This window comes from Mytilus edulis, chromosome 5 (assembly GCF_963676685.1).
Source record: "Mytilus edulis chromosome 5, xbMytEdul2.2, whole genome shotgun sequence".
Classification (NCBI taxonomy): domain Eukaryota; kingdom Metazoa; phylum Mollusca; class Bivalvia; order Mytilida; family Mytilidae; genus Mytilus; species Mytilus edulis.
In genome coordinates this window covers 3,006,692-3,029,459 of record NC_092348.1, presented here as the reverse complement: position 1 = coordinate 3,029,459, position 22,768 = coordinate 3,006,692, and the positions used below count along the sequence as shown (strand labels likewise).

Sequence of the window (22,768 nt, the reverse complement as noted above, 5' to 3'; positions counted from 1 at the left end):
TTAAAAAAACGAATAATACAATATAATTACATTTAAAATGTGTAACAATGAAATTGATATATTGATTTTTTTGTTTATTTTCAAAAAATGTATTAGTTATAATTTTTATGGCAAGATATTGAAGAAAAAAAATGAATGAATAATAATTTTCATGGTTTCGTTTTTTTAAATGATTTTAAATTTGCAATAACCCTTGTCAGTTATCACAAATGGCGATAGCGTCAGGAGCATTGTCAAAATTTTCTGATGTACATTTTGCTTGATTGCGAAAGTTAACAGAAAATGTAGTTTAATTTTTATTGCAAAATAATCTCCATAGTTGCAATACTACTATAGTAGAAGGTACATTGTTGATGCTTTGCTGAATCGTGAAAATTTTAACTAAACAACTTGTCACTGATGCCGATTCTATTACTGTATCTAGCTATTGATAGCAAAATTTGGCAATCTATTGACTTTTTGCCTTCTGGATTAATGTTGATTATTGCTATCATCTTACAATTCTCTTAATAAAGTAATGCACACAACAAAGTTTGATTGTGTGGCCTATTTATTGAAATATAGGGACTATATTTGTGAATTTCAAAGCTTCTGTAAATTATTGTTTTGGTTTCTTTTCTAAGCTGGATGAATAAGGTGAATAATGCTTGACATGATATCATCCAATTGACGTTTTTTTTTTTTTTTTTTTTTTTATAAAGTTTTGGCCCAAATTACCATAGTTTCAACGTGGGATTCATCTTATCTCCTTATGCAAAACATATAAGTTCAAATTTAATAGAATTCCATTTTTCCTTATTTCTCATTGTCACATGTAGATATTCATATAAACTCTTTTCAAAAGTTTATTCAAATGTTTGTCATATGCAATAGAAATATAAAGAAATTCTGTAACAAAAGAGAACCCATACAGCAAGATAGTAATCCTCAATAGTCTATACTATGCTAAATCAACCCTGATCTCATAGTTTTAAATGTTTATTTCCCATTATACTAAATTAACATGTAAACAAAAGTGATGACTTATGGCCTGGATTGCAAATTCAAATATATTACAAATTTATATTGGCACAAATTCAATTACAATAATTGATAACAGCCTATACAAATAGTAATGATGCAGCTATTAAACAATACTACATAGCCTATTATTAAGCACATTTCAAACAACGAAATTTCCAGTAATATAAATATACAAAGGTTAATGTAGATTAGGCTACTACCATACATACATTGTATGTTCTAGCTTTATAATGTTCATATTACTCAATTGTCAGGATATATAGCTTTATTGTTGAAGGTATAATGATACCAAATGAACAGGGTTGTCCCATCACCAATATGTTGTCCTGCATGTGCATGATATATTTGCCATTGAATGTTAAGCAACCAGCAATTAAGCATATGTGTAATGTCTTGGTTTTTGGTATTTATTTTTTTCTTATTATATATTTACCCTGCTAAATTGGGTTCTACATCAAAACACCTTCTTAGGCAATCATCAAATTGGTCAACAAATCAGCTATCCTTGTTGTTAAAGAAACTTTGACTTTCTTCACGTTCACACAATTAAGCATCTAATTAATAAATAAAACATGTACATGTATTACAAGTTCTATTTTTTCCTTTATACATTGTTTGGCACCAAAATTACTCAAGCTAATTAGTTATTTACATTTTGAATCACCTATGCTCAATTCATTCAAGGTACAAAATATGTAACAAGGCAAGGAACTTACTGAAATGTTCCCCAAATGACAAAATAACTCAACATATTTGAGACTGATGACTTGATGTACATTTATAATCTATTTTATTTTTTTAAGGTGCACACAAATGGATATACAAGAAAAGCCCATTACTGAAAATGGTGGGAAAGGAGATAATCATGAAACAAAGACCATAGATAAAGAAGAAAATGTAGCTGAACATTTGGAGAAGAACCCTCTCCATATAAATGTGACCAATCATCAACCAGTTGAACGACAAGATTCACTGCCGATATCTCCTGGACCCCTGTCACCTGACCCTGTACACGATTTACCTGTAGAATTACTGCAAGCTGGATGGAGGAGATTTTGGAGTAAGAGAGAACAGCAGCCTTACTTCTTCAATAAATTAACCAATGAATCATTATGGGAAATGCCACAGTTGAAATCTGGTCATGGAGTAAGTTTCTTGTTAGCAAATTTTTAACTGACCTTCGATAACTGTGTAAGTCATGAGCAATCTAATATTCTTACAATCTCTTTTAGTCGTAAGATTTAATGTAAAAATGCAGGCCAGTGTTTTGCAAATTGATATTTTGTCTATTTTGAATAGTGTTTATCTTCATCTTAAGGTTTGAAGACCAGATTGTTTTCCTAAAACATGGAAGACCAAAAATTCTACCAAATACTGCTGATAGCCAAGAATTGCCAAAAGACATAATTTAAAAATAAGATGGCACTTGTATATCTGGTTGTTTGTTGTTTAGGCCACTGAATTTGAAGAAATGATGGCAAAAATATGCCATGTAAATAAATCTATTTTGGCAAAGTAAGAGTCTCTCAATGGGAGTTTAAAGATGAAGGCATATTGAAAACATGTTACAAAAATATAAATTTTGTCACATGTGTAAATTTTAGAATACTTTTTCAGTCACCTAATTTACTGACAGATCCTTTAGGGATTGGAGGAGATCATCCTGCCCCTGTCCCCAGCAGTACAGATACACGTTTGTGTCGCCCCAGCACAGACATTCCTCCGCCACATGTGGGAGAGAAAAGACGATTAAGTGGGGATGTTGGTGACAGTTCACCTAAAAAGCCATTTACTTACAGGTAAAAATTAGAAAAAAGCATTTATTTACAGGAAGAAATTAAACATTTTGTGTTAAAAAAATTCTAAATTGGTTGACTATACATTCAGTAGAAGTTGTTTATGTATTCCATGAGTTTTTCCCTACAGGTCACAATTTTAAGAATTCTTTCTAAAGTTTTCTCTTAACAACGAATAGACACCCCCCTGTCACATTTTTAAGAGAGAAGGTTCAGGATAATGTATACAAAAAAAAAAAATTATTACACCAGGGTTTTCGATATCACAAACTAGTCAAAACATTTACTAAATTTTATCATCGGTATAAAGACATCATTCGTAAATATAGCTCAACATGCAGACTTCTAATACGTTCAGGTATTTCACATCCAATTTTTTATGGAAATATTCTTTATAAAGCACAAAGGTGTCAGTATTCACCTCAGAAACTTACAAAACCTTTGAATAGACTTATTAAGAAAGGATATAATTACGATACTGTTGTCAAGTCATTAAAGATTGCATATTTTGGCGTTAATATTGACTCACTGATAAGGTCTTTGCATCGGAACTAAACACATTTATTCTAAAAACAGTTGTTGGTATGACACAGGTTATGTTCTTCTCATATATGTTATGATGGTGTGATACTAAACCCCTAACGGGAGAATTGTGCCTGATGTTCATATGATGAAATCATAATCTTTCAGTCAGTTTAATTGAAGTCTGGAGCTGGCATGTCAGTTAACTGCTAGTAGTCTGTTGTTATTTATGTATTATTGTCATTTTGTTTATTTTCTTTGGTTACATCTTCTGACATCAGACTCGGACTTCTCTTGAACTGAATTTTAATGTGCGTATTGTTATGCGTTTACTTTTCTACATTGGTTAGAGGTATAGGGGGAGGGTTGAGATCTCACAAACATGTTTAACCCCGCCGCATTTTTGCGCCTGTCCCAAGTCAGGAGCCTCTGGCCTTTGTTAGTCTTGTATTATTTTAATTTTAGTTTCTTGTGTACAATTTGGAAATTAGTATAGCGTTCATTATCACTGGACTAGTATATATTTGTTTAGGGGCCAGCTGAAGGACGCCTCCGGGTGCGGGAATTTCTCGCTACATTGAAGACCTGTTGGTGACCCTCTGCTGTTGTTTTTTTATTTGGTCGGGTTGGTGTCTCTTTGACACATTCCCCATTTCCATTCTCAATTTTATTTACAATTGAAAAATAAGTTTTACAAATAGTGATTTGGAACAATGTAAAACAGTGAGTTTGATTAAACTGAGATAAAACTGTCACTCAGTTTTTACACGAGACACAAATCTTTGTACAGACCGAACAGGTTTATAGATAAGATAAAGATATTTTTATTTCCTAATCATAGGGCTCATAACAAGCATGTTATCACATAAAGTAAAAATAAAAAGCCTTTCTCTCCCACCCGCATACACTCACACATACAACTATCGTTCTGATTAATGATGATTGATTTAACAGTACAACATGTAAATGAAAAATTAAATACAGACACAATTGTATTTTTATTTTTTTTATGAGGAGAGTCAGTTGCCTACATTGTATATATGGAACGAAGGATAACTCTTTATAGAAAACATTGCTTTACAATTTACAACAATAATAATAAAATTAGAGGGATGTGCAGAAACTGTATTGTTATTCGCAATTAGTTCATCTTAAAGATCATATAAATGTTGTGTGTTTAGAATTTTTTCCTTTTCTTATAAACACTGGGGTAAAGCTGATGACCGTAACTGCATTCACGGTCATCCCAAGATGTCGGATGAAAAATTAGGTCAGTTTCTGTATTGTCTGTTAAAGTGTTTCTATATCATTTTCTTTACAAATCATACATTGAAACGATGTAAATTTACAAAAGAATCACTCGAAAATCACTAATTACTTCCGAGAAATGTGCATGAAACGGGAAATTCGATTTGAAAAAATCGTTAAGATGACCGTAAATCATAATCAAAATATTTTCAAGATGACCGTAACATAAAACAAGGATGACCGTGATTGGTAAAAAGATGACCGAAACTTGTAAAGGATGACCGTAATTTGTAAAGACTGACTGTAATTTATATAGGACGATCGTAACTTTTATAGGATGACCATCAATTCTAAGAAATATCCGTATTGTATTCAAAGCTTTTTTGTTGAGTTTGTCGATCTCAATAGGGGCTCGGTTAGCGGATATAAATATGTTTCATAAATTTCTTTTTTTAAACTACAAGTGTGGACACAGATGAGTGTGGATAGTATGTTTTGATGTTTGACAGTTACTTATGACAAAAGGGAGTTCTATGTTTTCCTATATGGTGTTATTAACGGCGTTGCACGATGACAACCAACTTGAGCATTAGGAGTATTGTTTATTCAATATTTAGTTTTTATGTTCAAGATGGGCATGGAAGAGACAGTTATTACATTAGTTACCAAAAGATTATGATCGAATATGTTTCACATCTTTGATTTTTGATTCACTTTGTAGCTAGGAGAGCAACACATAATAGGTTCATTTTTTCATGTGTTTTTTTCTAAATGGGAGATGATATAAAGATTTGATAACATGAGGAGCCTGTAATTCAGTGGTTGTCGTTTGTTTGTGTGTTGCATAGTCGCTTTTTGTATAATTTTTGGTACATAACTAAGGCCGTTGGTTTTCTCGTTTGAATTGTTTTATATTGTCATTTCGGGGCTTTTTATAGCTGATGATAGGGTATTGGCTTTGCTCATTGTTGATGGCCATATGGTGACTTGTAGTTGTTAATTTCTGTGTCATTTTGGTCTCTTGTGGAGAATTGTCTCATTGGCAATCATACCACATCTTTTTTTATATGTATTTGCTTACTATTTGTATGGTTGTATTTATATTATTTTGTGGTGGATCATCAGTATCATTAGTAAAAAATTGTTAAAATGTTCCTCATATTAGAATACATTTATTGGTTTTTAGTAATGACAATGCCTGACATGATGTTTCGGGCTATATGATCTAGGAAGAGAACCTTCGTGCTGATTTTTTTATCAATTCTTTGATAATAATATCCCCTCCAAATCTGGTCGAAGCAAAGAAAAATATTGACCAATATGACAATGATTTCACATAAAGAACCTTTGAGCATGCTTCAAAAACTCACAACTGCTCCAAAAGTAATATGATAGAATTTCAAGTATGTCAAGTGGATATTATCAACAGCTTAATTAGTCTTAATATGTTTAAATATCTAAAAAGTAATATAGTATTCAAAAGGTTATGCAAAATTATTCTCTTTTCATTTTTTTCTGTTATATGGATACTAATATAAGTGATACATGTACCAATACAGTATGTGTTGTGGTATGAAAGTGTAGTAATTAACATTTACTGTATCAATGTTAATTCACACAAATTAAAAAATAAACAAATGAATGAAAAATGTTCAACATGTACAATAAAATATAGTTTTAGAAATCAAGTTAAATTGAAGTTCACATGAATACGGATTTAATGAGGTTGACTTTATCACTTGCAAGTGAATACTTCATTATCAATATTATTTAACATAATTTGACAAAATTGAACCATTTTGGCAGCTAAAAGCGAATTATTATTTCACTATTTCAGTTTTATAATTGATTGAACAAAAACGAATCATACTTTATTTTAAACTATAATATAATTGGCCATATTTAGGATTTATAACAATGATAGTAAATTGCATATTTCTCGTAAACAATGAAATATTTATTGATATCGACGTTAAAATTTTAACACAAATTTACAGCGATACGACGAAAATTTGAAGAAACATGAATGTGTCCCTAGTACACGGATGCCTCATCTACACTATCATTTTCTATGTTTAGTGGACTATGAAAATGGGATAAAACTGTAATTTGGCATTAGAATTAAAAAGATCATTCCATAGGGAAAATGTGTACTAAGTTTCAATTTTATTTAACTTGAAGCTGGACAAACAAACAGACGAACGGACGAACGTACGCACAGACCAGAAAAACATAATGCGAATAAATGGAGCATTAAAAACATTAATAATACATACGAATATTTGGTAATCGAGCCCATGTGTATGGGTCCAGAGGAAGCAGATTAAAATCTTAATTTGTCTTAATATATGCAGGCGGAAACACTTTTGAAATAGAACAAAAGAATCGAAGCTCTGTGTTTATCGAGAAAGCGATAAAAGTTAACTGTAATGTTTGATATAGTAACAAAATTATAAAAAGTTAATAGAAACAAATAAAACGACAATTTTCTTATTTTATTTTAAAAACACCATTTGCATAAGTTTTCAATGTATCTATTACATAGTAATGCAAAACAATAAAATATCAAGTCGACGACATGGTTCTTATCTGGGCCTTTTAAAGCTGACTATGCGGTATGGGCTTTGCTCATTGTTGAAGGCCTTACGGTTACCTATAGTTGTTAATGTTTGTGTCATTTTGGTCTTTTCTGGATAGCTGTCTCATTGGCAATAATACCACATCTTCTTTTTTATATATAGTATCTATAAGTTGGATGTAGAAAATGCATAACCTCCGATTTTTTTTTATCACGGACGGAGAACATATCAATCTTTTAGTTCAGAAATTTTCGTGTCTGCCCTTCCATTATGTGAATCAAGAAAAAATTCCCCAAAACAGGTAACGATTGTATCGAAAAGAGAAAAATCGAGTGCACCTTTTTATGTTAGGGCATGTTTGGGGTGTATATTTTGTTTTTAAAACGTACAAAGCAAGAGTATTTTATATAGCATCTCGCTTCAGATTCTATCATTATTATATATCAAAGCTACAGGTTGACTTTATAACGTGAAAAAATGACAGTACGAAAAGATGAAATATATGGGTCAATTGAGATACCTATCTAATGAATCACAAAAAACAGAGTAGGTGTGTTCTAATAGCTATTTTTTTCTAAAAGTACTTGACGACAGTCTTTTAATTTGGATGATGAAAATGTGTGTGTGATAACTAGGGTTTATAATCTTCAACCACTGAAAATGTTTAGTCTGCCCTTCCACGAAATATTTAATTAGAATTTTTTTAAATGCTTAAGAATTTTCAAAAATTCCATCTGACATCCAAACAGACAATATTTTTAAGTTGAATCAATGCAGACAAGATCATTAACTAATGCTCATTAGCTAGTAGATACATTTGTATTTTAAAATATAACTGACATATAACGATCGATCGTAATGGTGCTATGTGGATAAATTTATCAGTTTTCAAGAGCAAAATTGGCAGAGCGTCATCCCTACAATGGCTTCCATTTCTACGACTGTGAGCATGAACTGGCGTAATGGGGAGATAAATTTGAAGAAGTAGAATCCTGACTGTATGAATAACATTTCTGTATATATACAAATTGACAACGTTCCGCCTTGTGATACGCTTTTCGTACAATACTATTTTAAGGATCTACTTTGCTGGAGCTCACCTTCACTAATTTATTCGAATGATATTTTCAAAATATTTCTGTTATTTTATTTGCACGACAAAATGAAAGACGATATAATATCAATGGGTGTACATGCAATTTTTTGGCATTTTTAAAAATGTGTATTTATTATATGTCATTAAAAGGAATCCCAGAAACAAAAAAAAAAATCTTTTGTCGAGCAGTTGAAGGCTGTGCACCGCATGTCTTTTGGCAAATTCATTTTAAAAATTGAACCCTCTACTGTAAAAAAGATACATATGGTAATCTTTGCATTTGAAGCAAGTCTTATTTTCTTCTACCTATAGGATAAAACTTTCATATTAATATGTGTATACCAACACGATTAATCATTTGATACAAAAAGATAGTTATATAAATACGGATATTTCTTAGAATTGAGGGTCATCCTTTAAAAGTTACGGTCATCATTTACAAATTACGGTCATCTTAAAAGCAGTTACGGTCAGCCTTGTTATGAATCGTTGATTCTGTTACGGTCATCTCGATTGTGATTTACGGTCATCTTGGCGATTTTTTCAAATCTAATTTCCCGTTTTATGCACATTTCTCAGAAGTAATTAGTGATTTCCGAGTGATTCTTTTATAAATTTACATCGTTTCAATGTATGATTTGTAAAGAAAATGATATAGAAACACTTTAACAGACAATACAGAAACTGACCTAATTTTTCATCCGACATCTTGGGATGACCGTGAATGCAGTTACGGTCATCAGCTTTACCCCAGTGATAAAGGAGATCATTCATGACTTGCTTGCATGGCTGTTACTTTATTTAGAATTTGACAAAAGAACTATGAAAATCAGAAATTACATTGATCGATTGAAATGAGGGAATTCTTTAATAAAAAATTAAAATAGAAATCCAATTTTTGTCATATCGGTTATAAATGAGAAATGTTCCTCTTTCAGTCCATTTTGGAACTTTGAAATTCCTACAAATGCAGTTATATATGAAAGAAGTCCATGCATTCTGCCTCCACCACATCCAGAAATGGAATCTCTACGAGCCCAGCTAACAGCCAAACTGAGGCAACATTACCAAGAATTGTGCCATTCCAGAGAAGGTGCGTCCATTTGTTATTTTGTCACTTATACAACAGTTCTTCATAAAAAAACTGGACAATCATTTGACAAAGATTGTTTTTCTTCTATACATTGTATTTTCAAAGCTTTGACTCTGACTAAAATAAAAGGGGGAGATAATTGGTATTTTTATTTAACAAAAAATGGTTGTGAGAAATAAAATTAAATTGAAACAAGTGGTATTACATATCATAAGTATTTAGCTTTGTATAGATGAAGTAAAAACACCCCAGAAAGATGACATTATTAAGTAGATCTTTTGCTGAAAGTAAATATGTGAATTAACCTAACATTGAAAGGATGAAAAACACTTGGTCTACTATCATTACTTAGGAATTGGTTTGTAACTATTATTTAGGTATTGATTTATAATAATTATTATAGGTATTGATGCTCCACATGAGTCATTCAACAGATGGTTGTTGGAGAGGAAAGTAATAGATAAAGGAACAGATCCCATGCTACCGTCTAACTGTATGCCTGAGGTGTCACAATCCATGTACAGAGAAATAATGAACGATATTCCAGTCAAACTGGTCAAACCAAAGTTCTCTGGGGATGTAAGACGACAATTGTTCAAATATGCTGAAGCTGCCAAGAAAATGATTGAAACAAGGTAAAATCCCTGCAGATATTATGTCACTATCCCCATGTCTGACTACTAGTAAAAATAGGTTTAGGCTTGTGTAAGAGTACTATTTGTTTAGAGAAAATAAAAGAAGCTCTTCAGGCTAGTTTTTTATGTTTATATATGGTCGAGGGAAGGCACGTTGGAATATAAGTGTTGGTGCTTTTGTATAATGAAAGTGAAAGAACGATTCTATGATTGTTTTTATAGATGGTTTCCTATTTTTCAAGTGCCTATTTAAATTAAACAGCAGTTATTTTTTTCTTGCAATACATATCACTTAAACTCTTTTTTGTCCCCTCCTCAACAGGTTGAAGGGGACATAGAAACACTGGGCCACCATTTGTCCGGTCTTCTTAACACTCTCACTCCTTCAATTCTTGTCAGATTTTTATAAAACATATATATTAGGTTTATATAAGCAATGTCTTGAACAAGTTCTAAAATCCGTGCAGATCATTTAAAAAGAGTTATGTCCCTTGGAAACCTTATATATATTGAATATTGCATTGTAAGTACCCTAAGGTACAGATCTTAACAGAATTTTATGAACTTAAATCATAGGTTTATATTAGCAATGTTTATATTAGTAATACGGAAAATTGCGTTGTCAGCATTCTCATATGTATAATTCTTGCCAAAATTTATGAAACATATATCATAGGTTTTTATCAGCAATGTCTTTGAAAATTTTTAAAATGATTTGTGATAAAGTGTTTTTTAGGAGTTATGCCCTTGGAAATATTATTATAATGGAAATCACATTGCATTTGCTCTGAGGCCTTCATTTATCAAAGATATTAAAAAAAAATGCTGCTCTTTTGAGTTATTGTCCTTGTACTTAGGATTGATAAAATATGTGCAACCAGGTGACTCTGTTCTTTTATGAAAATGTAATTAGGATATTAAAGGGCTGTTACAAAAATAAATGTATGGGGGTAATAAAGGCACTTTATATTTGATCCTACCATGCATACATTTTAAATTGGATATTTCATTTAAATGTTCAAGCAATCTTTCTTAAATAACTACCACCCATCAAATTTTAACAAAAGTGCCCCCCCCCCCCCCCCCCCCCATACAATAAATTCTGAAAAAGCCCTAATTTGAAAACCACAGTATGTGTCAGAAAGTAGGAGTGTTTAGACTTTAAGGCTAATTTGTCAATTAAATGATGGTTAAACTGTAAAATCTGTGACAAAGAAGATATCAATAGGTGATCAACAGCTGTATATATGTAATGTCACAGGTTTATAGTTGTAAAGTAATTGTTGATTTTGAGGTTTGCTTTTCAACCGTATTAATAAAAAACAATGTACAACAGTTTGTTGAAGCAAAGTGCCAAAATTTAAAACAATTTGCCTCTTCAAAAACATTAATGGCATCATATGTTTTAGGTTACATTTTTATACCTGGTTTTAAACAATATTAATATTTCTATCACCTGTATTGATATTTATGACATGAGACAACTGAAATAGTGATTTTAAAATATTTTTTTTATGTATAATTTTAAAAATAATGTTATGATTGCCAATGAGACAACTCTCCACAAGAGACCAAATGACACAGAAATTAACAACTATAGGTCACTGCACATCTTTTAACAATGAGTAAAACCCATACTGCATAGTCAACTATAAAAGGCCCTAGAAATCTCTCATGTGTTCTCTTCAGTATAAAGGTAAAAAGATGAGACAACATTCAGTGTTCATCATAAATTTTTTTTTTAAAGGGTCTTTTAAATTAAAAAGGGTTAACTGCGTTACTCACCCAGTCTCAATAATAAAAAACTGTCAATAATTTCTGAATTAACAGTATTGTTAAGTGCTTTAAGGGGGTAGACCTTGGTTCAGGGAGATAACTCTTTAAATCAGTTAAGCGTTTGTAAAAGTCAAGTTCATCAATGTAATTTAAGCATTCACCTGAAACAGATTGAAAATAATCTATGTAACATAGAAGCTTAGAATATATTTTTGAAAATGGTTGACACAAACGTACTAATGATTTTAAGAGTTATTTCCCTTAACCTAGGTCTACCTCCTTAAGTGTTATTTGTTTGATGCCTATATTTGAAACTGTTATACCATTATATTGACCTTTACAGGAGTGCAACACCGGACAGTAGAAAGATCGTTAAATGGAATGTAGAAGAAACATTTTCCTGGTTAAGAAGACCAGGGGGTGCTGCTTATGATGATTATTTGGTAAGCAGGGTTTTTGTTTCTAAGATATGCTTGTCCAGTATTTATAATTCATGATTTTTATTGAATTCAGTTTGGCATTGGATATCAGAAATTTTTAATGCTTTAATATCTTGAAAACATGTGTAGAATTTAGAATAAAGATTTACAGGGAATTGTCAAAATATATTGAAGTCAAGCTTACTTAGTTACAGTGAATCACAGCTGTAAATGTTGGATAATAGTTACAGTATTATAATATTATAATTGAGGCAAGTAAATTTAAAATGATATTTCATTTCTTTCGCAAATATCTTACTACCTATATCTGTTACATAGCCCCAGCTTAGAACACATTACAGTTATCTCTTAATCCCATGTAAACATTATTTATACAAAATATTTTTTTATTTAGGAAAGATTAGCTCATCTAAAAAGACAATGTCAGCCACATTTAACAGAGACGGCAAAGAGTTCTGTTGAGGGAATCTGTACTAAAGTTTATAACATGTGTTTGGAAACAGTGAAAAAACTTCATGAAAGACATTGGCAAATTATGAATGAAAACAATATCCAAGGTGGGTATTTTAAGACAGAATTTTGACTGCTACTGTATACATAGTGTGAAAGGAAGAATAAGAATTTCCTTTCATAAAGAGCATTAAGATGTTTATTAAGAAATCATCACCAGTTTGATGTGAATTGAGTTTGTTCAGATGTTGTCACTGGTTTTGTATGTTTTGAGGTTAAGAATAATGCATAAAAAGGGATCATCAGCACAGTACAACAGACCACACATTGGTACACAAGCACCCAAACTCTCCAGATGAATAGGGTTCTCACATAAAGACCTTTATCAAGGACCAACACATTGTGAGGCTTTAAAAAAGAAGATGTGATATGATTGCCTATGAGACTACTCTACTCAAAGGATCAAATTATACAGAAATGACCAAATACAGGTCACTGTATGTACGGCCTTAGTACAGTTAATAATCATATCAGTTTAGATTAACAATAATCTATAATTATATAGCTGATTTCTGGTCCTAATCTAAAACTGCAAAAAATGTTGCTTCATTCTTGCTCCTTCACAGAAAATTATTGAAAAAAACTGATCTTAAATGGTTTAATGAGGTTATGATGTTTATATCTTTCAGAAATTCCGAAGGCACCAGTTCCGCCTAAAAGAAAAGTATTATGTTACCCTGTTCAGATGATTGTACCAGTGCCCAGATTACCAATTATTGAAATGACAAATGAAAATGAAGTCCATACATTGAAGTTCAAAGGCGAAAGTCTGCGGATTAATAGTCCACATTTCTTTAAACTGGTTAGTTCATGTATATTGCTTATTAAATTCTCAGGATAAATTGTAATAATTTTATATAAAAGACATTGGAATAAAAACTGTCTTACTTCTACCTGACTGGATAAAGGATTAAAAGGAATATATATGTTTTAGATAAAACAAGTATCACTGATGATATGTTGCAATCAATTATGACTAGCACTGACATTGCATAAAAAGATTCTTTTCGTTGTAAATTGACATCATTAACATAATAAAATAAATTTAGAAACAAGCATGTTTGTGCTTACATTAATTTTGTTGATATTATAAAAGACCTTGAAAAATCATTGTTTTCATACCTTTTACTATATCTTTTTAATCATTTGTTTGATATATATTAATAAAATATATTTTTAGGAGCAGTTGTATAAAATACATGCTCGAGATGACCCTCGGTTTGACCATTACTTAGCAAGAGTATGGTGTTTACTGCGAAGATACCATGTAAGTAACTATAGTCATTTTCATTAAATGCAATATCATTCTTTGTGGTGTTCTAGATATTTATCTGTAAAGACTGAGTATGATGCTTTATAAATTCTAAAAGTGAAGATCCTTAAAGTTCAAATGACAAAAAAGAACTTTATACATTTATAAATCTGCTCCCAAGTTTATTTTGAAAATAACACTAGTTAACACAACAATAAATCATACAATTCTAGGAACAAACATTTTTTTAATGATACACAAAATTAATAAAAAAAAGTATATTTGTGATATTGAATTTGGGGTATGGGGAGAATTTAAATTCCTTCCTATCCTAACATCTTTTTATTTCAACGTAAAGAAGAAATAAAATCTATTTTTGTCATTTATTGATCTAAGACTTTTGTTTTCCAGACATTATTTGGTATCCAGGCTTCAGAAGGGTTTGGATTACAGGGAGCTTTGTCAATACAGATATTAGAATGTTTACATCGCATCTTTGGAGTGACATTTGAATGTTTTGCTTCACCTTTGAACTCTTATTTTAAGCAATATTGTTCAGCATTCACTGACACAGATGGTTATTTTGGATCTAGAGGGTAATATTTATATGTGTGTATATGTCTGAAATAAAAATGTTTTCTCTGGCAGATAAGAATCAAGGTACACTGATGCCAAAAATATTTAAGGTACACATTGGGTTTTGTAGCATATCACCATAGGATGACATGTAACACACAACCATGACTAATGCATTACTTAAAAGACTTAAACACAATAAGAAAGTTAGTTTGTTGCAGCAAAAAAAAATATTAACAAAAAAACTGAACTCCAAAGTATATTCAAATAGGAGGAGTCCATAAAAACTGTCAAAATGAAATGTTATCAACCAAATGGAACAAGTGAAGAAAACAAACTTGAATTAAGCATTTTGGAAGAAAATGGTGGATAATCTGGGTTTTTTTTCTAGCTAAACCTCCCACTTGAATGACAATTATTTAAGTATACTTACAACATTTGGGATATTGATTGGTCACCATAAGAAGAAATGTAATTGATTATCAAAAAATCTTCAGTGATTGAAAGTTACCTTCAATCTTCTAACTCTTTCAAAAGAATCTGTTCCAGTTCCATAATTACAACTACAAATATATTTATTATTTTATTCCATTTCAGACCAGTATTAGATTTCCATCCTTTGAGTGGATCGTTTGAAGCCAATCCTCCATTCTGTGAGGAATTGATGGAGTCTATGGTTGACCACTTTGAGGTTTGTACTGACCGTTAGATTATCCACAGAACATGCACTTAATTTTAAACCAGAACTGTTTGATGGAAAAAGAACTTTTTTTTATCTTTCTGCTAATTTTTTTATCAACATTTGAAAATAGTATCCCCTAATAAAAAAAAACCCTGGTAAAAATGAAAATTTTATTGTTCAAACGTAGTGTTTTGTATTATGTGTGTTGAATTTTAATACATTGTCTGTTTGTTTCAGAATTTATTAACGGAATCACATGAGCCATTATCATTCATTGTATTTATACCAGAATGGAGAGATCCTCCTATAGAAGCTCTAATCAGACTGGAATCCAGCAGGTATTCATTTAAACATGTATATAAATATTTATATAGAAATAAAAGAAGATGTAGGTTATATGTATCAATGAGACTTATCATGGTAATACAACAAAATGAGAACACACAAGATGCACATTTTCATATGTATATGCCCTCGCCACCTACCATAATACCGCAGCTGCTTAGTCATTTTGTATAAGGTTGTGAGGGTTTTGCTGGGATAGTTTACAATGAAGTTGTGAATACATGATGATGTACTGGAAACTTTATTCAATATCATAATAATATGAACCATTTATAGTATACATGCCAAATAACAATTATGACTAATTACTTTATATATTGAGAAACTGTTGTTAATTTGTAGATTTAAAAGAAAACAAGTCACTTTACCTGCATATGACCATGAGTACAGACAAGGATTTCAACATTTCTGTCCGAAGTAAGTAGATGATGGTGGTCAAAAACTAACAAAATATGAAATTGTATTTCTTAATGGAAAATGTTGATGTCCTCATAATATTTAGTCAGTGCTTATTAAATATTTTTAAAAGAGTTAAGGTTGTAAATATTTATTATATCAGAAAGTGCATTGCATTTGATCTCAAAATTTGGAAGAAGAACAAAACTTTTTTTTATAGTTGGATGAAAAAAGTGCTATGCAAGGGACATTGGAATTTTAGTGAATTTATTAAAAATTAACTCACTATGATATTTGTTTTTTAATTTAGAGAGGAAGTGAATATGAAATCAGCTCACGGAACATTAGTTATATTTTTACAAAATGATGCTGGTTTTGCACGATGGGGGCCAACGCCAGAGAGATTGAAAGAACTATTATTAGCATCAAAACCTAAAGACACAGTATGACAAAGAGTGGCGTACTATTATAAATGGCAGCTAAATGTGGAAATTTGTATTTATTTATTGAGTCGGTGCTTGTTATAGAGAACAAATACTTAATGGATAAAATGCTTGTTGTGTTAAAATGTTTACTTGTTGTTAAAGTACAAATGTACAGTTGTTATTGTGGACTTTATTTTAAGTATGAAGATATAACAAAACCAGAGTTACGTTCAGATTTTGTGTAATACTGTAAACCAACTAATTTTCGCGAGCGATTTATTTTCCCGACATTGGCGAGTAGAAATATAATGCAAATTTAAATCGTCCCAAACTTGTAAAACTTGGATCTTTCCTTATTGAATTACATCAAGTAAATTTGAAAATTATGAAATTAAATTGTGGTGAAATTGGCATGAAAGGACTTATGAATGCGAAATATAATATCCGCGAAAAATAAGTTGGTTTACAGTAACTTATAGAAGGATATTCATTGTTTTGTTTTTTGATTCAAGATCAGATGGCCTCTTTTTGAGAATCAGATTAAATGTTGACTGTTAATTCTTTATGTTCTGTATAATTATATCAAAACTCAATGAATCAGTTATAGGTGTAAAAAATCCATTCATTTAATCAGAGGAATTCCTGCAAATGATTGCAATAAGTATTTCAAATTTCATCATGTGAACTGCTTTTTTGTCAGTATGAAATTATGGATGTTGTAAAAATCAGAAATGTTTTTTTTTCTCTATGCACTCTTCATGGAGTTTCCAATGTAATTTCTTATCAAAATATTGCTTTCATATGTATTTTATATAGAAATATAGAGAAAACTAAAATTTCAAATGCAAAAAAGTACAAGGTTTTTAATGAGTCATAACAAATTTTGAACACTTCTTGAATATTTCACTAGTTGAACAAACACAATACCATACTATATAGTAAGGTAATCTTCGTCAAGAGAATTAACAGTGATTATTCAATTTTGTACAAAATTTATCTTATGTTTTGGTTGAATTCAATTTCATACAAAATTTACCTTATGTTTTGGTTAAATTCAATTTCATACAAAATTTACCTTATATTTTAATTAAATTCAATCTCATACAAAATGTACCTTATGTTTTGGTTGCATTTTAAAATTAGAGATATTGATTGTTTCTGCACTGTTTTGAAATTAAGGTTGTGTTTGTTTATTTATAGATATATTTACAAAATCAAGTAAAGGAATTTTTAATTTGATATAATGTAAAATACACTGTTTGTTGAATGACTTTGGTTTTTTCAAAAAGCAAACATTATTTTAGATAAGATTTTTATAAAAAGTTGAATAAGTGACTTTTACATTCAGCTGATTATTAAAAGGAGTAGGTCCAGTAAGACCCCTTTTTGGCCCCAAAATATAGCAGTTTTACAAAATTGTTAAAATGTAAACTTTTGGAAAGTAGACTGCTTCTGTTACATAAATATGGGCTGTTTTTGACATAACAATGCACATATATTGTGCACTAGCATCATTAAGTCACTAATTTAAGTGCTTAACAACCATTAAGTGCTAAATTACTGAAATCTTCACAATTTTAGCATTTTAGTTTAATTTTAGACAGTGTCCATCTGAAATGAAAGTGGCCACATTTGTGTTCATTCATAATATTGAAATGTAAGTTGTATTTGATGATAATACATAACATATATAAAGGTTGAGGATGAACACGGATGCAGCCACTTTCATTTTTGGCAAAAACCATCTAAAAAGTGACATTTTTTGGCATATTTAATAGATTTTTCATATTTAAGTTTGAATCGGAGCGTTTTTAATGACTAAATCAGTTAAAATCTTGTACATTAACTAATTGAATCGACTGAAATAGACACTTTAATGTTTTAAAAGTGTCCAAAATCTTTCGTCAGACTCCTTTCATTAATATCTAGAATTATGAAACATTTATATACAAATTAGACATTTATCATTCTGTTGTTATCAGCAAATATAAAATTGTACTTTTTTGTGGGAACATAAACAAAAAACTTCACCATCTACTTATCATTTGAAAATAAAACCAGAAATATCAGGTAGATTTAAAATTTATCAATAAAACATTGTTTTTTTCTAGCTGTACAACTTAATAAAACCATGACATGTATATATTCAGTGTACTGCTTTATAACTAACTATTGTAATGTTTTATAGGTTGGGCACTTTGTATCCTGACCTTAGGACCTTAGGTTTGCATCATTGGTTAGGTCAAAATTATAATTAAAATGTTGTTGGGTTTGTTTTTTTTTTTTGGGGGGGGGGTGCTGTTTCTTAAGTTTAAATCTTTTTAAAAATGCAATTTTCTGTTGAAAAATATCACATTATTTGTTAATAATGGATTTACTCTAAGGATTTTTATGATAACTCAATAACATTAAATTTAAAAAAAAACTTCAATGGTCAATACACCGTCTTCAACAGCAGATCATTAGAAATTTCTTAACTTATGTTCCATGATTCTTTCAGTATATCTTGATTCAATATGTTTGTACTAAAATAGTATGCCTGTAGGGAGAAGTTGTTGGGAACAAACAGGGATCTATTATTAGTTTTTATTTGACCTCAGATTTTAGAGTATTAATCTCACTGTTACTTGATCTCAGTTTGTTGATTATAAGTGAAATAGTATATGACCTGTTAACAATTTTATAGAGAGGGATCTTTTTTATAAATGTAGATTTGATTATTTTAGATTTTTTACTCCATTGTAAATATTGTCCATACACATGAAAATAGGAATGATAATGTTTAATATTTAAATTGTACATAGATAATATATTATATGTAAATGAAAAGTGTATATAGATCAACAAAGATATATATGTTTTAACTAGTGCAATTGTGTTTTAACAATCATTGAAATTTCAAAAATCCATAATTATAATTCTCCTTTTCATACTGTTAGTTGCTTACAAATATCTTAACTGTTTTTATATGAATGATTGATCATAAATAATAATTCTTAAATGGCAAGTTCAGCATATTTTACTAATATAAATAATCATTATGAAGAATGCATGAGGATTATGATAAGGGCATAATGTTGCAGATATCTCTGTCTTTTGAAACAAATCCTTGTACATTAATATTTGGTTTGATTTGTAAATTTGGTAGTTCATCAATATCAATTTCTGTCTATAATCTGGTACTGGTGTTGTTCAGAAGTAACACCCCTTGAAAAAGAATCAAAGCGCTGTAAGCACTGTAGGCAGTTAACCAAAAAACAAGGCAAACATAATTATGAAAACTGTGGCAATGTTGTTTCAACTTTTTTGTTAAAGATTTAAAAGAACAAACATTAAACATTCATATATAATTGTACATTTATGTTCATTTAATGAATTAAACATTAAGGCAAATAATTCATATTTTATCAAGGTTTTCAATAGCAACGTACATGACCACGAATGGTCATGAGTCTTTAATGAGTCAGCAGTGGTACAAATTTGCAATGATTGCAGTTCTTCTACTTGATCGTAATTGTTCGTATTAGTTGACTGTTCGTAGTTCAAGTTGACTTTAATACAAGCTTGTAAAAGTATGAATGGACTTGCTTCCCTGGAAACAAAAACTGAGTTTGTGTTGTACATTACAAAAGTTATGAGACACAAATCAGACAAATGTTTACTACTACAGGGATCACTGGTGAGGTCTGACTGATAAATGTAAATGACTCCCACCTTCACCCCAAGTCCATGATGTCTAAGTTTGTAATAAAATGACAGGTGTTAGGGTCTAGCAAAGTGATATGAATATGTGTCGCCTATGAGATTGACCTTGTATGTCATTCAATCTTTTTTGAAATGACAAACAGGAATGAATATGGTTGAGGCGTTGGTATCTCAATCTTTTACAAGTTCTCAAAACACACACAAGAGGGTGTGGGGTGACCCTAGGGACTACCCCTAATTTTCATTTGATTTTTTATATTGTCCCATACATGAATATATATGGTTTATTGGTGGGGATCTCAACCATTATCAAGTTTTCAAACAGGAGGGGGTGGGGGACCCCAGTGACTTCCCCTTTATTAAATTCGATTTGTTGTATTGTCCAATACATGAATATATATGGTTGAGGAGTGGAGATCTCATCTGTTTCTAAGTAATCAAACAGGAGTGGGTAGGGTGACCCTAAGGACTCTCCCTATATTTCATTTGATTAGTTCTCATACATGAATATATATGGTTTAATCTAAAGGTGGGGATCTCGACTGTTTCCAATTTCTCAATCAGGTGACTGCAGGGACTCCACCTATATTTCATTTAATTTAGAGTTGTGGATCCCAACTGTTTCAAAGTTCTTAAACATAAGGAGTAGGGTGACCACAGGGACTTCCCCTATATTTCATTTTGGTCTGTTGTGGATAGTTGTGTCATTGGCAATCATACCACATCTTTTTTTATATTAGAAACTTCCAGCTATTTTAACTGACCTATCAAAACTGAGAAGAAAAAAATACCCCTTGAAATTGCAGTAATATGTTTAACTTGAAAAACATTTAACATGCATTACCAACATTTATCACTGATAAAAAAATTAAAATATTAGATAAACTGTTACCACTGTCACATTGTATTGGATTTTGACACTATAATTGATGTACAAAATATTTTCTGCTTTTTCATCTTTTATATATATATCTGAGACTACTTTGTTATAGTAGTCTCAGCATATATCTTTTGGTTTTCAATTCTAGTGTTTATATTTATTCGCCATGCATAGATGTATTTTGTCACCTGTCTGGATTTTCTAGTTTAAAATAGCCAAAACCCGGGATTACCCTTATCCGCTTCCGGAATCGGATCCAATATTGTAATCTCGCGGCAGTCATTTTATTTTCAATGTTGTTTTTGACAGAGAGTGAGATACGATTTTACTCGGATTTACACATTATTAGTGATTTTCTGTATAAAGCTAGCGGTTGAACAAATTGAACATCGCTCTCATGAATGGTAATGATAAAAATAAGTTTGAGATCGTTTATTGATCTTTATTAGGAAACTTTGGTAAAAATGTTTGCAAAGTTATTTTTTTATTTTCTTTCAAGGTCCGTCGGGCATGTAGGGCGTAGCTAGTAACCAAGTAGAAAGTCCGACTGCAAATTTGAAAGGTCGCAGAACTCGGACCACAGCTAATTTGAAACCTTGCGTCCGAATTGAAAAGATACCAAATTTTCGTTTTCTGATTCAAAATTGCCGCCAACAGCGTGATCAGTTGAACTTATATAATAGACTACTGACGTATACATACGTAGTTGACTACGTATTGACGACAAACAATATTCCTACGACTTTTGCAATTTGGGAAATCTTAACTACGTGTCTTTTGAGATTTTCGGCGATTAAATATTTCATACATTTGTTCTTTGACATCTTAGCCAAAAGCTCAGGGGAAAATAAACTACATAAGGATTTCTAATGTGCTCTACTTCCTATGTGCAACTTCAAAACTTTTGGGAAAATCGACGATCATTTAAGGTTTTTCTAATCATATTTTTTGTAATCCAGAATGAAAAGTATGAAAAAACTGTCCAATAAGTTATAAATAATATAGTTGCCAGCTAGATGATAACAATGGCACATATTTCAGCATTTATTGGGTAGCACACAAATCCAGGGTGCTCGCATAAGGCAGCTTAACTGCCTAAAAATTATTTTATGTGGTGGATATTTGTTTTATCATTTTGCCAGTCTCCATACCAGCATATACAACATTTGTACTACCTGAACATTCAAATTTGTGGTAAATAGATAATCAAATAACGTTTGTTGTCTTAATTAAAGGAATTTGCCCATATTTTTCAAGGATTTCATCTCAAATTATTGTAGCAAGCTCTATATTTGATATTGAAGTAAATTACTTTCAGAGTTATAACAGACTTTTTTTCATTTTTTTCTTTTGACCAATGTGAAAGAGAATTATTGCAATATTGTGTTATTAAATCCATGAAACAAACATTCTTTTTAAGTTATGTATAAAAACTACCAAGTTATTTTTATCATGTTACACTTTAAATATTTCATTTGAAGGTTGTTTTAAGTGGACTACAAAAAAAGCTCTGTTTATTAGTAAAAAAAATATATCTTTATCTTGAATAGATTAAAATATAATAATTTTACTGAAAAGTGCACACTTTAACACAATTGTCGTCATTGATCAGCCTGTGTTTAATCATCATCTCTTGAACATCATTTGGCATCTTTAAATCTTCATTTAAAAATTGTGTATTAAGTAATTGCAGATATTGTATTAGTTTTGTTCTTGTTGGTCAACTTTTATTTTGATTTCATTATGACCCTTAGATTTGTACCAGTTGATGGAGATGACTGGTTTACTC

General features: G+C 30.7%; 1 protein-coding gene across 2 annotated transcripts; it reads left to right on the top strand.

Annotated features, from left to right (window-relative positions):
• The first annotated feature begins 195 nt into the window (after nucleotides 1-195).
• Nucleotides 196-19,161, top strand: LOC139522765 (mRNA (2'-O-methyladenosine-N(6)-)-methyltransferase-like). Of its 2 annotated transcripts, none has more exons than XM_071316267.1 (14): nucleotides 196-342; nucleotides 1,827-2,169; nucleotides 2,641-2,822; nucleotides 9,203-9,357; nucleotides 9,761-9,992; nucleotides 12,112-12,211; nucleotides 12,603-12,765; nucleotides 13,348-13,520; nucleotides 13,899-13,985; nucleotides 14,382-14,566; nucleotides 15,144-15,237; nucleotides 15,466-15,566; nucleotides 15,916-15,990; nucleotides 16,280-19,161. In XM_071316267.1, exons 2-14 carry the CDS (start codon nucleotides 1,837-1,839, stop codon nucleotides 16,416-16,418), a joined length of 2,019 nt encoding a protein of 672 aa, XP_071172368.1. In that variant the 5' UTR covers nucleotides 196-342; nucleotides 1,827-1,836; the 3' UTR covers nucleotides 16,419-19,161. The 2 variants fall into 2 exon arrangements, with proteins under 2 accessions (XP_071172368.1, XP_071172367.1); XM_071316266.1 differs by having other exon boundaries at nucleotides 206-284; nucleotides 16,280-18,819.
• Nucleotides 19,162-22,768: the final 3,607 nt, after the last annotated feature.